This window comes from Dendroctonus ponderosae, unplaced genomic scaffold (genome assembly GCF_020466585.1).
Source record: "Dendroctonus ponderosae isolate FM_Combo_2020 unplaced genomic scaffold, Dpon_F_20191213v2 Dpon_F_20191213_3, whole genome shotgun sequence".
NCBI classification, from domain to species: Eukaryota; Metazoa; Arthropoda; class Insecta; order Coleoptera; family Curculionidae; genus Dendroctonus; species Dendroctonus ponderosae.
In genome coordinates, this window is record NW_026018508.1 from 2,996,806 (window position 1) to 3,011,323 (window position 14,518).

The following is a 14,518-nucleotide window of genomic DNA, read 5'->3' on the forward strand; positions in this document are numbered from 1 at the left end:
TATTAATTTACAGAGTGATTCACAACCTTATGGACACACAGCAGGGGCGTGTAGAGGACCTCAAAACAAGTCGAGTTTCCATTTAAGTTTCTTTGCCCTTGGTTAACGAGATTCAGGGTGTCTTAAGAAATATTAGTATTTTCTCTTTAACTCCTATAGGTAATGAGATATTTTGGTCAAATTTTTAATGTAGGTTACTGTTTAGATCCTTTACCCGCAGGTAAGCCAACTGGCTGAGAAAAGCTACAGGGCGTTTTTTTTTCTAGAGGCATACCCCCTTTTTACACCCCGAACTTTTTTGTGGTGCACCACTGACTTCGACGTACCAAATTTGTGAATTCGTGGTTCAATTTAATACTTTTTCGTATTTGCCTTCGTTTTCGAGATTTTGCACAAACATAAGGCGATGCAGGGTTTCTGGGTTTTCTATGAATTTTCTTATGATTTTTTGTGTCTTTTTGTTCACATTTTTTTGTGAAAGCTTGCGCTGCTTGCTTGTGAAAGCTTGCGCTGCTTGCTTGTGCAAGTTTAAGATAAAATAGAGATGGCTGACGAGTTAACTTTAAAGTTTATTCTTTTTTACTCTAATTTAATTTACAATAATTTATATTAATTTTATGAAATTAAAATAACTTCAAAGTATTTAATTTTAATTTAATAAATTAAAGGTGCTTAAAAGTTAACTTTATTCAATAATTAGATGTAATTTTTTATAATGGTACATGTATTACTGTTCGATTACGATTCAATAAACAAAACTAAGACAGACACGGCAAAACCTGCAAGAGATAAAAAAAAATTCTTAAATTCGACATCAAACTCAACAATTTGCTCAGTCGAAGATAGTGGCGCACCATAAAAATATCGGAGGGTAAAAGGGGGATCACAGTGGAAAAAAACACCTTGTAGATTTTGGTAACCAGTTAGCTTCCTTGCAGGTCGAGGGTCTAAAGGGCCGCCTACGTTTAAATTTTGAGCAAAATATCTCATAAACTGTAGGAGTTAAATCGAAAATACCAGTTTTTTCTAATTTTGACACCCTGTATCTCGTTAACCATTGGCCTGAGAAAAAAATTTAAACGGCAACTCGACTTCTTTTGAGGTTCTCTACACGCCCCTGCTCTGTGTCCATAAGGTTGTGAATCCCCCTGTATATACTAGTGTTACAAGTATCTGGGACAATTTAGTCATTTTTATATTTACGTACGTAGCCGCTATAATAATAAAATATATAGACAAATTGTGCACATCAAATACAGCGGGTAAAAAAATTTGACAAGTTTCAAATTAAATTATAAATTCTTTCCTAGCATTTCTCTGCTTTGAGCAATCTCCATTCTTGTCAAGTTAAAGTGTTCAAAGAGAAGCATTCATTGAAGCAACAGAGGGCTAAAGCTTTTCGTCCTTTGCAAATAATTAATAAATTATATTAGGAATTCATCGGTTTTATTAGTTTTCAAAGCTTAAGTCTTTAACATTTAACATCTCGTTCGCGTAAAGGCGCAATAATATAATTTTATAAATCGCTCTTAGAGTGCTTTAGATTTACGGCTCATGTATTTGTATACTCACCTTAGTATATGTCCATTTCTAGATCTTTTACTGTTTATATCAAAACATCGATTACATTAGTACCATAGACAAAATAGCTTAATTCAGCACAAAATAAATTAATTCGTCTAACAAAACAGCGTCTGATATATATTTTTTGGTCTATGTAACGGTTGAAATGTATTCAAAAATCATTTTTTCACAAATAGTTTATTTTTGCTGAGTTTTGTAGAGACCATTCAGGGATGACTAGCACTAATAAATTATTAAATTTAACAAATTAGTAACCGACGTTGGTGCAGCAATTTAAAATTGTCGAAAATAGTTTAATAACTTAGATAGCCATTACTATAGATCGCTTTTTACCTATAGTTTGTATACAACTACATGGGCAGAGCTTTCGACTGCACGGGAAACTTGCCAACTCTCCTCAGTTCTTGCTGCGATATTTAAAATTAAATTTGCCCGAAATTATAAATTGTTCTTTCACCAAAGTGTAAAAACTGAGTGAATCTAAAAATGGCTTCATATGCAAGTATTTAAATAACCATAAATATTTTACATACTGCATGGAGTAAAAGCGAGATTGCTTAGCCCTCGGCCATTCTGCACGTAGTAAAAAACAATATTTCTCTGACGCCCATGTCTGTAAATGCAGTTTGCATAGATAATTTAAATCCTTGGACTTGACGCTTTTTTAATTACCGTGGCTAACGTGTTTCGTCGAATAAAACGTGGAAGTTCGGCTGTAAAACGGAAACAAACAAAAATGTATGTGTGCATAAAAAAGGTTAAATGAATGTTGAGGCAAAGCTAAGCCAAAAGTAGAAAAGCGACTGTATCCTATATGCACTTCATTGCCAACCGGGCAAATTAATTTTAGCGAGTTCTTTCGCAGAAAATTGGCTATTTTGCTCGCACATAAACACGCCCAGTGGACTAAATTCTGAAGCTAAATGTTGGATTTAGTATGTTTTTTTTTATTCAGCGGAAAACCCGAATTTATAAATTTAAATGGAAATAGGCGTGCTCTAACAGAAACCCGAATACAAAACAAAACTGAATTTATACTGTGGCGATTGCCGAATTAAAACTAGTAATTACCACGCATAAGCCAAACTAATACTTTGCACTTTAAGTTCACATATTTACAAGGGGGGCAATGAAACGTTTTCACATCATTATTTTCGGTTTTTGAGTGGAAAAGAAGAAAACGCTCAAACGCCACATTTTTTTATCTACTTGGGACAAATTGTTGATGTTGTTTCAACACTCTAACTTTAATCTTTATGCGGGGGTGACAGTTGGTCAAAAAATTTCTAATTGGACGGAGGCTCGACTGATATCACATTTCAAAGGGATCGTAACCCTTTACATATTACTAACATCGCCGCAACATCGCCGCAACATCGCCGCAACATCGCCGCAACAAAAATTYKCAAACTCATCACCATATTTCCTCGGATGATCTTATTGATACAGGGTGAGTCGGCATTAAACTGCCATGGTTAAGAACCCATGTATAGAAATTTTCATTCTAAGCAAAAAATGTCTGTAAGTGCTGGTCCGGAAAAGCTTCGCTTAGGGCTTAGACCTCAAATATTCAATTGAATTTGAATTCAAAAAATTCAAAAAATTCAGAAATTACAGTGTACATATTGAATTAATTTTTTTGCACTAAATAAGCCACATTATTCACAGTGGCGTGCGTACAACAATTACGTAGGTATGTGTATATTTTTCATGTCCACCTGCTCTTTTTTTGTATAAAAACTATTTTATATTTTTTTCTTTATATCGGAAAATAACTCGCTTGAACCCGTTTTGTACAGCGCACTATTTTCGAGAAACATTGATAAATTGGAGTTTGCTTAGGCGGTGCATAAAGTCGCGGATAATTGACATATGCATACATGAAAAAGTTGATTTTAAACAAAAAATATATACAAACAGGTACCCGTAAATGCCTAAAATATTAAATTTTCTTGCTGCTTTCGAGACATTTTTAAAATTGTAGTTTGTCTAAAACTTTTAATACCCTGTAGCTCCCAAACGAAGTGTGTCCGGACTTACCTAGGAGAGAACTTTTTTGCTTCAAATGTTACTGCCTATGCATTGTTTTCAACGGCATTTTAATCCCGGTTCTCCCCCAAAAAGATAAATAGTATATACTTTAATAATAGATCTAATAGATCGCCCTCTATATTTGTTCAACAGTTGGTTCTTCTATCTTTCCAAAATTGCATTCTAATACATGAAGATAGATTGTGTCTCAATCGTTCACCTAAATCCTGTAAATATATTCTTTTAAACCGCGTCCATAGTCTTGTATTGCATTGTTTTATCGGTTTACTAATCAACATTTTCTATAAATCAGGTTAGTTATCTGATTAATCATTTATTTTGTCATATAACATTAAAATTGGCCTTCATAAATTTCCCATGCTCAAATGTAGAAATTGCGCGCCTTGTGACGCCAAACAACAGATGAAACGTCGGCTTATACATTTCCTAACTATCTGCAACCCTTTGTCCACTAGAGACCCTTCATTCCATGATTTAAAAGGTCATTAACCAAAATCAATAATGTAGAGCAAAGTAGTCAACTAAACAATTTTAGAATTCCACCTGGGGCATATATTGCACTTGCACAAATACAATAAAATATATGGCAAGCTCGCAATAATTACGAACACCCCTTGATTTATTTTCAGTTATCAGCGTTTTTGGCTATCAAGCGAATTATTAATACATATCAATAGTCGATGGTTTTAATTAAAAATTCTCAATATCGTTTAAATTGATATCTATGCATATTTAACCCTTTTTTCAATAAATTTGCTTTACAACTTATTATTTTAAAATGTGTTCCACAAACAATATACATTTGAACCATACGTTGTTTGAATGGCATTTTCGAATTTTAACAAATTTATGCAACGTTCGCAATTAGCAATAATCGCGGGAATTGATTAAAAGCTCTGTATTAATCGAATCAGGCGCTAATAAAGTTTCAAATATTATCAAAAATTTCACACGATGAATAAACGCGAATTCTGAGTGTGTATTTATATGAATTTAGTAGTTTGATTTGATCAAAATTGAACCCCTCATAGCATCGATAGAAGATTGATGAATTAAAACGATTTGGATATGCAGGTGTTTAAATATATTTGTTTTTCGGTTCGTTTTCTTTAGATCCATTTCTCAGAATAAAAACAAAACAGGTGTCAGGAGTGAGTCGCCAAAAGCAAAAATTACAAAATCACTTTACAAATAACATATTTCCTGTCAAAAACTCATTAAGATAATACATTGCCGATGATTTCGCTGATGAAATAACTTGCATAAAACTTGCATATTTCTGGTATATTTTTTCCCAAAAAGTTCACGTTTCTAGTTTTCCAACTATAACTTCTAGTTGCGTGGACATTTCCATTATTACTTTTAAATCGAAAACAAAATGTATTAAATAAATTTGCGAAAAATAAATTTATATTCATGATGGTATTTTGTCGTCAGCTTGCCTGAAATTTGTATGCTCAAGTTGCAGTATGATTTTCTTTTAGAAACTGGCTCAACTTACTTGGGTCAATCGCTTCGTTTCGAAACACATATTACTTTTCAGGCAATCACGTATTTATCTTAAATTATGTTTGGCAAATGTATTTTAACAATACCAATAGAACCGGGTTCATTTAAAATGCTAATTTAAGCTAGAAACAATTTAGCCGCAAGCGAAATTTAAATTTGATGATTAAATTCCTCGATTCTGTGCACAATTATGAATATATATTAGTTTATGTTCATGTTTTTCTGAACATCCATAATTCCAGCTTTTAAATGGATCCAATATGGAGTTTGTTGGAATTCCGTCAGCAAAGCTTCAATGCAAATGAAAGTAATTCTAAATTTTGTTTCTTTCTAACCACCACACTTGAGCAAAGTAAGATATTAGAGATACAATAATCATTTTTGCTATTTTATTAGGTACATGCTATTAGTTCGTGGTAATTAACATTCGTGACGTGGGAAAAATGAAAAGGAAAATAAAAAATATTGGAAAATAGTATAGAGGCGAGGAGGGAAAATAAGAGTTGTCCTTTTGAGATCCGAAAGCAAGACAGTTAATCAGATAAAATAAATTTCAACAATGTGTTCCAAAATATACGAAAACGTTTTACAAATTACTTTATAAGATGACAAATACTCCACCATTTAATATACTTAGGACTGGTATATAATGAGAATGATCGATCTTCTAGCCGAGGAAACGCAATATTAATCTCGTAGTGGAAATTTTTCAAGAATATTTTATTTTCCCAGTTAAGTCATGTTATTACAAATATATTTTCCTAGTCTGATTCAAAACACATAATTACAGAATCGGAAAGGATAAGATATTCTTCTGCAGTCAGCAGAACGAAATTATGGAGTGACACAATAAAGTTTAAATTATTTGGCATGTATTTTCCAACCAGACCCGAAGAAGAAAAATAAATTAATGTGAAATGTGATTCAGGTTTCCAACAAAAAAATATATTAGTTTTAGATTAGAAACGCTATTGTATCGCTCAACTTTGCTTTTGCTATGTCTGAAGCCGCATTAAACCTTCGTTTGAATGATGAAGGAATACTGAAATATCACACTATACCTGAGCAAGGCATTTTTTCCATTTTGCCATTTCTTCTTTGAATTATCAGTGTCTCAGATTTTCGGTTGCACAACTATTCATTATCAGTGCCGTAAACATGATTATGACTTATTTTTCCAAAAATTTAAATTTCAAAAATCGTCGGTTATGCAAATTATTTTAATATGTATTTTTTGTCTTGTCTTTTTTTGGTTCTTTTTAAGTCTTTGTGTCTGGGTGATGTTATGCACCGTGGCCACATGTGTATAGTGCAGATGTTTTAGAGACTGTAGGATATTCAGCTCTCAATTGTTTAAAGTTTTGTTCATCTTAAATAATCTCACCATAGAGAAATATTGAAACATTTTGTTCTGAAATGAGCACAATGGATAATAACAGCAAGCCTTTAGGCTGTTTGTTAACGAATATTTGGACGAGCAGGTTTAATAAACTGGCTGGCAAAAAATTGTGCATTTTGTACACGAACCTTGGGTTTCGTTCAGCATGAGAGACGGGCGTTGATCATTTCTTATGATCTATTGTTTTACATTATGAAGAATCACGTAATAACAGTCAGCATTCAAAATTTTAGTAACTATCATTATATAGAGAATATTGAGAAAACTTTTAACAATTTAATTGGAAAAATAACTTACGAATATTATAAATTTATTCGCTCTAGCTTAAACATAGATATGCAAACCATTCGGATAACTTAGATACACCGTAATTTTTTCTACTCTTCAAATAAAATAAAGCTACATCATAAAGAATATACTCGCAGATCATCATTACACCAAATTTTGAAATAGTTTTCTAACCAAATTTTTTTAAAACGTCCGGAACACTGTGTATCGTAGGGATGATGGTTTCCTCACAAACAGCTGAATCTAAAATATTTCAAAATCCATCGATGGCTTACTTTCTGTAAACTGTACTATTGTATGCTTTCAGTATTTCAACCTTATTTTATTGGAATCAAATTGAGAACGACATATTTAACTATTACATTATTTTTCCAGCTTCCCGTATTCGATACGAGATCACAAGCGGTAACATAGGTGGTGCTTTTGCAGTCAAAAATATGACCGGTGCCATCTATGTAGCAGGAGCCTTGGATTATGAAACAAGGAAACGGGTAAGTACCATTTACTAGAGTCATATATGAATACTAATGAACCTACTCGCGATGTAAGAAATTCGTATTATGTACAGCTAATACTCTCAAATAAAATCACAAGTAAACTGATTTGGAATATAAATCAGGGACTATTCAACTGTAAGATGCTGGAAATATATTTGAGTTTTGCTCGCAAACTCGAGAAGCAAAATATATGCATTTCTCGTAAAAATAAAATTATATCTCGAATGCACTGGTCGTTGGTTTCTTTATGCGTATGCTCCTTTCAAATTCAGCTTGTGTAGCAATATGAAAGGTTTCAAGACGTATTTTTATTTATCACCAAATTGTATTCTTTTATGAAAGTTAACAATGGAAAAGTTTATATAAGAAAAACACGTTTTGGCCCATAAATCCTTATGAAAATATGAGTATTTATTGTTAATTCCACGCATACTTTGAACTGAAGTGTAATATTTACTAATATTTATCCTCCAAACAGTACGAATTAAGGTTAGCAGCTTCGGATAACTTGAAGGAGAACTATACTACGGTTGTAATCCATGTTAAGGATGTAAACGACAATCCACCAGTTTTTGAAAGACCCACTTACAGAACTCAGATCACAGAAGAGGACGATCGCAACTTGCCGAAATCTGTTTTGAGGGCGAGTGTCTTTCAATGACAATATTTCGACATAATCGTATTCAGAGAAGTCCTTATTTTTTCTTTGAACATTGACAGAAAAATTGCATTTACGGATTACGAATTGTAATCCGAAAAATTGTATAATTCAGAATTAGGACTCTCTGCATACCATTATTTGAGTACTCGCATGTGGGGTTATTTTCTATTCTTTTGCAGCATTGACTTTCCTGAACCGTTGATGATATTGATTTAATTTTCAGTTATATTGAGAGGTTGTGAACATTGTCGTTACATACCGTCACTTTTTATACAACTTATTTTCAACTGCTAATAGAGTATCAACCACAACCTCTCACTATATAATCCTTCTTTATTTTTACGTTAATTTATTGCTAGTTCTCCATTGTTTTGCATCGCATCATTTCAAGTTCGGTTCAGTTTTCTACACCGACGCGGTATTTTGCATGGCGGGCGAAAGTTCGGGTTGATAAAGTTGGAAGTGGTGAACATTCATTTCTTTCTTGGATGCTATTTTTCACGACTTAAATAAGCACTCGAAACTTTTCTGTAAACAAGAATATCAATCGTCTGATTTTTGCATTTTCACAAAAGTATATGCCAATTGTAACCACCGTCGCTTTTTACTTTTTTTCTTTCTCGCAATCCATCTACAAAGCTCTAGGAAAAATATGGAAAGCTTTAAATTTTTTATAAAGTACATGTGAAGTTACGTGCGTACTTATGTGAAATCTAATGTAATTGGGTGAAAACACGACCTTGCCTGTTTTATTATATAAACATTGAATCACTTTTAAATTCCTTTAAATTTAAGTAAATTTTTTCAATATTATTGATATTTTTTCAATCGGTGCAGTACCAAAACTGTTTGTAATTGTATTATTGCTTCAACAGAATTTTTGAGGCATGAAGTGGCTGTTTTTGCATCAAAGTGCTGTAAAAAGTATAATGAATGGTTTGAGTAAAAAAGCATAAAGAATGGAGTATATTGAAATCGAACACTGGCAACATGTCGAACGATACATGTTTATATAAAATTCCTATCAATCCATGGACATGTTTACTCACTTAGATCTAAATTTCCTTAATCCGTTAATAAGCACCCTATATAATTGTGAGTAATTTGCATTTAAGTGTTTACACTTAAAGTGTATTCCTTCTTATATACACCAACAGTTCTTCTTACATACGCTATCAATTTTCATGCCAGAAAAATTTGCATATGGCACAACACTTATTTCTCGAATTATTTTGAGTAAATTGTTTGAATGTTCTTTCGCTTATTTCGGGCAGTACGCCAAATTTTACTGAAAGGATTGCCAACATTTTTCTAAGAGATTATAATAACCGTATCCATCTCGACTGTTGGCATCTTGTCCTAGTAAAATGTGAAAACGTTTTATCAAGTCATTCCTCATTATTCCAATTCCGTCGGTTTTCGGAGAAGTATTAAGATTAATTTAGTTTTCTATCAATTCATTCTACAAGTAGTTATACAACTAGTTTGTAGTTTTATAGTAGTCTGATACGGATTTTTTTTATCAAATAAAATATAGCATGGCCATTTTTGCAAAGCACACATCATTTTTTAAATATGTTTGAACCGTTGGGACGCGAAAAATAGTGATTGGGTTAGGTTGAAGAATTTTTCAGATATGATTTGATTTAAAAACAAATGTTTGTTTTTTCTCCTTACGGAAAACGTTATTCTGACTACTCTTATGGATAAATAGAAATGTTGCTAGTTGATTGTGATAGGTCCAAAAGATTCGCACCATCTGCCTCATTTTTGGTATGTCCGCAGTTCGTACCAATCCCAACATATTCAATACTACTCTCTAATACTAACTCTCAGCACTAGAATATTTTGTTAATGGCTGAACTGGTGCATACATTTTAGTCAATATTGGGTTTAAGTTTCTAAAGTAAAAATGTTTTTTTGTGTGAATGTCTATGGCTCACATTTCGGTTATGTTTCCTCAAATCTGGACTTTGCATCTACCTTTAAAAACAACTTATTGCTACCTTGTTCTATTCAGGCCATAAAAACGAATTAGACAGTACATTCTTTCTAATATTGCAATAGTATTTCCATTTTATATGGACTGAATTAGGTAGACAACCTTGCGTATAAGATGACTAACTTAGAATTCTAAGAAAAGCAATTCCAGGAAATTAATACATAGGATAATGGCCTTTCATATCAGTATTCCAAATTGACTGAAAAGTTTAAAAATATCTGAATAAATTATGCGTTTTTGAACCGTTTGTATCTTGTGACATGGAGTCGAGATATTTTTTAATCAAACTGCACGAAACAACCTACTACTTAAAAAAAATCGGTACATTCGGTTTTCCAGATACAGCAACATTGTAAATACGTGAAAATAAAGTTCGTCCTCATTTAATTTTTACTAACATTCCAGTGCTGGTTCACATTCAGTTCTTTTTGACAAATGGAACTCTTTCATCTTAACTGAAGAAGGCAGGCGACAGTTTCAATTTTTAAACCTAAAAACTTTATCATTAAAATGCAAAGCGCTCAAAGACTTAATATGAATTTATTTCATCCTAAAATAGTATCACATTGATAAAAAGAAGTGGAACTCTCTACATTTCCTTTAAATTATCTTGAAAGGATGCCGCAACGCTGACCATTACGAATTACTGAGACGTGATAAGTTTTATCAAAATCGACCGCCGTAGTTATTCGCAGTTGAAATAAATAATTCTTCAAACGTTTTTTAATTTTTAAAGCTTAATTGGAAAAACGTTTAAGCCCTTGCAGTTATTAATGAAAATCATTCCATTAACGGGATTTAAAAATAATAATAAACTAAAAGATCAAAATGCACATCATCCAATTTCACGGGGGATTTTATTTTCAATAACCTTAATTCAATCGGATCATAAAGCAGATCGAAAGGTAGGTGAAATTCAAAGCTGTTCAAAACCAGGAAAGACACAAATCATTTCCCTTTATAAATCACGTATTTTCCAGTCGGTCGCTTCCAAACTTTATCATGGTCGAACTTTCGAACCGTATCATATTATTTATGATTTTGTTTCGGATTTATTGCACATCTCTCTTGTATTTATTTGTTTTGTTATATCTATTATGTGACTGTAGACAAAGGAGAACGCAAACACGAAGAGACATTAAGCCGACATTTTACGTCGGATAATGTTGTCGAACTTGTCTGCACCTTTTTCCTAGTTTGTTTTTTGTTTGTTTTTGGTTTTGGCATGCCTAGTACGAGCTAACCCTGGTAGCGTCAGATAGCCTAAATGAAAATTACACCACCGTAGTCATACATATTAAAGATGTGAATGATCTGCCGCCAAAGTTCAACTGTAGCTCTTACGATAGAGAGGTTCAAGAGGAATATCCTGGATCATACCCCATGTTACTTATGCAGGTTAGGTTACACATAACAGCATTTAATCTTTCATTAGGTACCGTTATTGTTGCTACTGAAAGACAGTAAGTATTGTTAAACTAAAATATTTTGGTAGCAAATGAAGTAAGCAACAGAAGACAATAATGTTAAAAATATTTTGTTTGCTGAGCTGAGTTACATTTAGGAAATTTTCAAAAACTTCACTAGATTGAATTGAGTACCTACCTATTCAATTGCCTATGTATTGTTTCATTTTTCATGCTCGAACGCAAAAGCTTCTTTTGGATGTGTCTTCATACAGTTTCATAACTTGAAGTAAAATCGAGAGAAAATTTCTAAATAAAATGAAATTCTACTGGGCAATAATGCTCAAAATCACTCAATAAGAGATTAGGCGTTCTTACAAATAAAGGTGAAAATATTAATTTTACAGTTTATTCTTCAAAAAAACGTTTACAAGCCTTTGTTTCGTCGTTTTTCAAGAGTTGCTGATGATCCTTTTAAACCTATTAGGTTAAGGAATAGAGAAACTATTAATATGTGAAAAGTAACCAAATAGTTGGCAATGATTATTCTGAGCAGTGATCATTAAATCTAATCTTTATCTAATCCATCAATATTTTTCCACATAATATTCCAACAATATTTTTTTAAATAAAATAATTGCCAGACGAAAGATTATTTTTAAATAGTTCTCCAAATGAATTTATTTTATGACTAAAGGATATTTAGTGGGTAATTTTGATATAATTTTTAACAGCAAAAAATTATGAATATTAAAAATTGTATATGCAATCCGTCATGTGAAAAAGAAAGCTCGAAACACGCCTTAACTTTAATGTAAAAATTGTACGATTAAGAACTTCAAGGATACTCAGCTGCTCAATCTTTTGTGAAGAATTCAAAGTACCAATTATAATTCGGGAGCATCCTGCCTTTCTTTCCATTATACGGGTATTAAAATTATCAGGTAGTTGCCTTATAATGTAAAGCAAACTGTTTAAGCATGACAGATTATCTTGACCAGCTGCAACAAAAAACGGCATATTAAAAATTGTAAATATTTAAAAACCATCTGAGAAATTTATACCGCGGCTTTTTGTTATGCGTTCAATTTGGTCCCTACACAAGCTTTAAAATGCTATTAAATTACTTGAAAGAAATATCGAGCTGACTTCCAGCAAAAAGTTTCCTCATTACAAGAAAATTTTGTATCGAATTTCTTCCTTTGTAATGAAGCCGTCTGCCAAAGCAAAGTTTTCTTTTTTGGCGAAAATCGATAAATTTTTAAGCTAAGTGAAATATGATTCTGTTATAAAAATACCAAATTGAATAAATCAAGGAAAATTTCAGCATTTTCTGTGTGAAATAAAAAATATAAAATTTATCTTTTTTAACACAACTGTTTCTATAGAAGGTGTTTCAAAACTGCTTTGAATGAATGAAATAATTATTTTATGTCGTACTATCCGCGTTATTTTCATGTGTTGAAGTCAAGACTTCAACAATCGAGAATCTAATTTGATGTAAAAAATTTGAATTGTTCTCTTCGTAGACTCGAAATCTCCACAAGTTTCACCGCTTATCAAGCTTTATTTTCATTAATGATATGTTCTCAACTTAGTTTTGCTCTTTAAACGTTTGCTAGATCAACCCGCAATAGCAGGTTTTTTAAATAAATAATGTGCGTATTATGAAACTGAATAAAGCAAGCAATTTACGTCAAGTGTGTATATTTAAGGTCATCATAATTCTAGTTTTCAGTTTTCCTTTCATCGCTGTCCAATTATTAATCGGCTACCTGCAGCAACCTGAATAGATTGCGGAAGTTTCCTGCCTAAAAACATTAAATAATAAGACTCGGTTCAGCCGGGTCTCCGTAATAAGATTTAAAAAGTTTTCATCGAACTTTCATTAGCTTTTGATTTGCTGGCAGGAATTCATATTGGGCTTGTCACTTAATGACCAATAGAATAATGTTCGGAGCGAAGTACTTGGAAAACTTCGAAATTTATGATAATTTCACTTGAGAAAGATCATAAAACGTGATTAAATAGATGCTTAAAATTGGCACGCTTGTTATTCAGTTTCCTTCAAGTAGGATTTTCTTAAGCCATGATTATGAAAAATTAAATATTGTTTTAGTAATTTTTTGGTATGAGTGATAAACTTTATAGTGAGAACTAGGTATAAAAAAACTTTGAAATTCAACTAATTATATAAGAGATTTAACAATTAGTGTATGTTACGAACGCGTAACTCACTGTTATTTAGTTGCGCCGCAATAGCGCAACTATCCATTGGAAGGTATCTTATAAAATCGCATTAATTTTTTAGAAAAAAAAAGAAAAACAATACAATGGAAGCACAATATGAGCGCTTTGAAAATCGACACTTAAGGAATTCGATGCGATCGTAGATAAGGTGTAAGTGTTCAACTCGGAGTAAAGGCAATAACTCATTTGAATAAATTACAGCATATGCCTGCGGCTAGTGCTGCAAACTTCATCCCCGTGAGTTATTGCCTACATTACTACACGTTGAATAATATTATTACCAGTTTAAGCTATTATTTGTAATTGTCGCGAGTATAAAGTATTTAAATGCATATTCTGCATCAATAAGTCATATTAAACTTCGACGAAGTCACCAAACTTTGAACCAAAGTATAAGCAGTTTTGTAATTAATTCATCTGTTTTCGTTATATGACAAAGAATTTGAAAAGATTCTTCAATTCTTAAGTAAAGTAATCTTTATATACCTAATTAGTAATTCACAATGCTGGAAGAACTATATTAAATGTTACATATCTCAATACACGTTCAGGTATACCTAATTTACAATCACGTCAAAGAATTTGTAGACTCGAGACAGAAGGAACCTACATAAATAACTGTAAATTGGGCTTTGACACTTTGTTCGAGTGAAATCATTTATTACATTGATTAATACAATTTAAGGAGATCAGAAAGAACAAATGTCAGAGTTCTATAATAAAAAGTATATAATATAATAATTGTTCAAATAACATTTAAACAATGGGTACAGTTATTGCCCTAGTTTACGTCTCAATGCTAAATTCCTGAAACGGTACGCCCTTGTCAAGGATTCCCGTTAAGGTCCCAAATCAGGCCTGTCTGTTGGG

General features: G+C 32.2%; 1 protein-coding gene across 6 annotated transcripts in view; it reads left to right on the plus strand.

Moving 5' to 3' along the window:
* The window catches only part of LOC109534593 (neural-cadherin), a gene marked incomplete at its 3' end in the record, with an annotated part of 562,228 nt that overhangs the window by 490,963 nt on the left and 56,747 nt on the right, over window positions 1-14,518 (plus strand). For 5 of the 6 annotated variants that reach the window (XM_048664694.1, XM_048664696.1, XM_048664698.1 and 2 more), the window contains 2 exon segments: window positions 7,208-7,323; window positions 7,808-7,972. In XM_048664694.1, coding sequence (XP_048520651.1) covers window positions 7,208-7,323; window positions 7,808-7,972 — 281 coding nt within the window. 6 annotated transcript variants of the gene reach the window in all.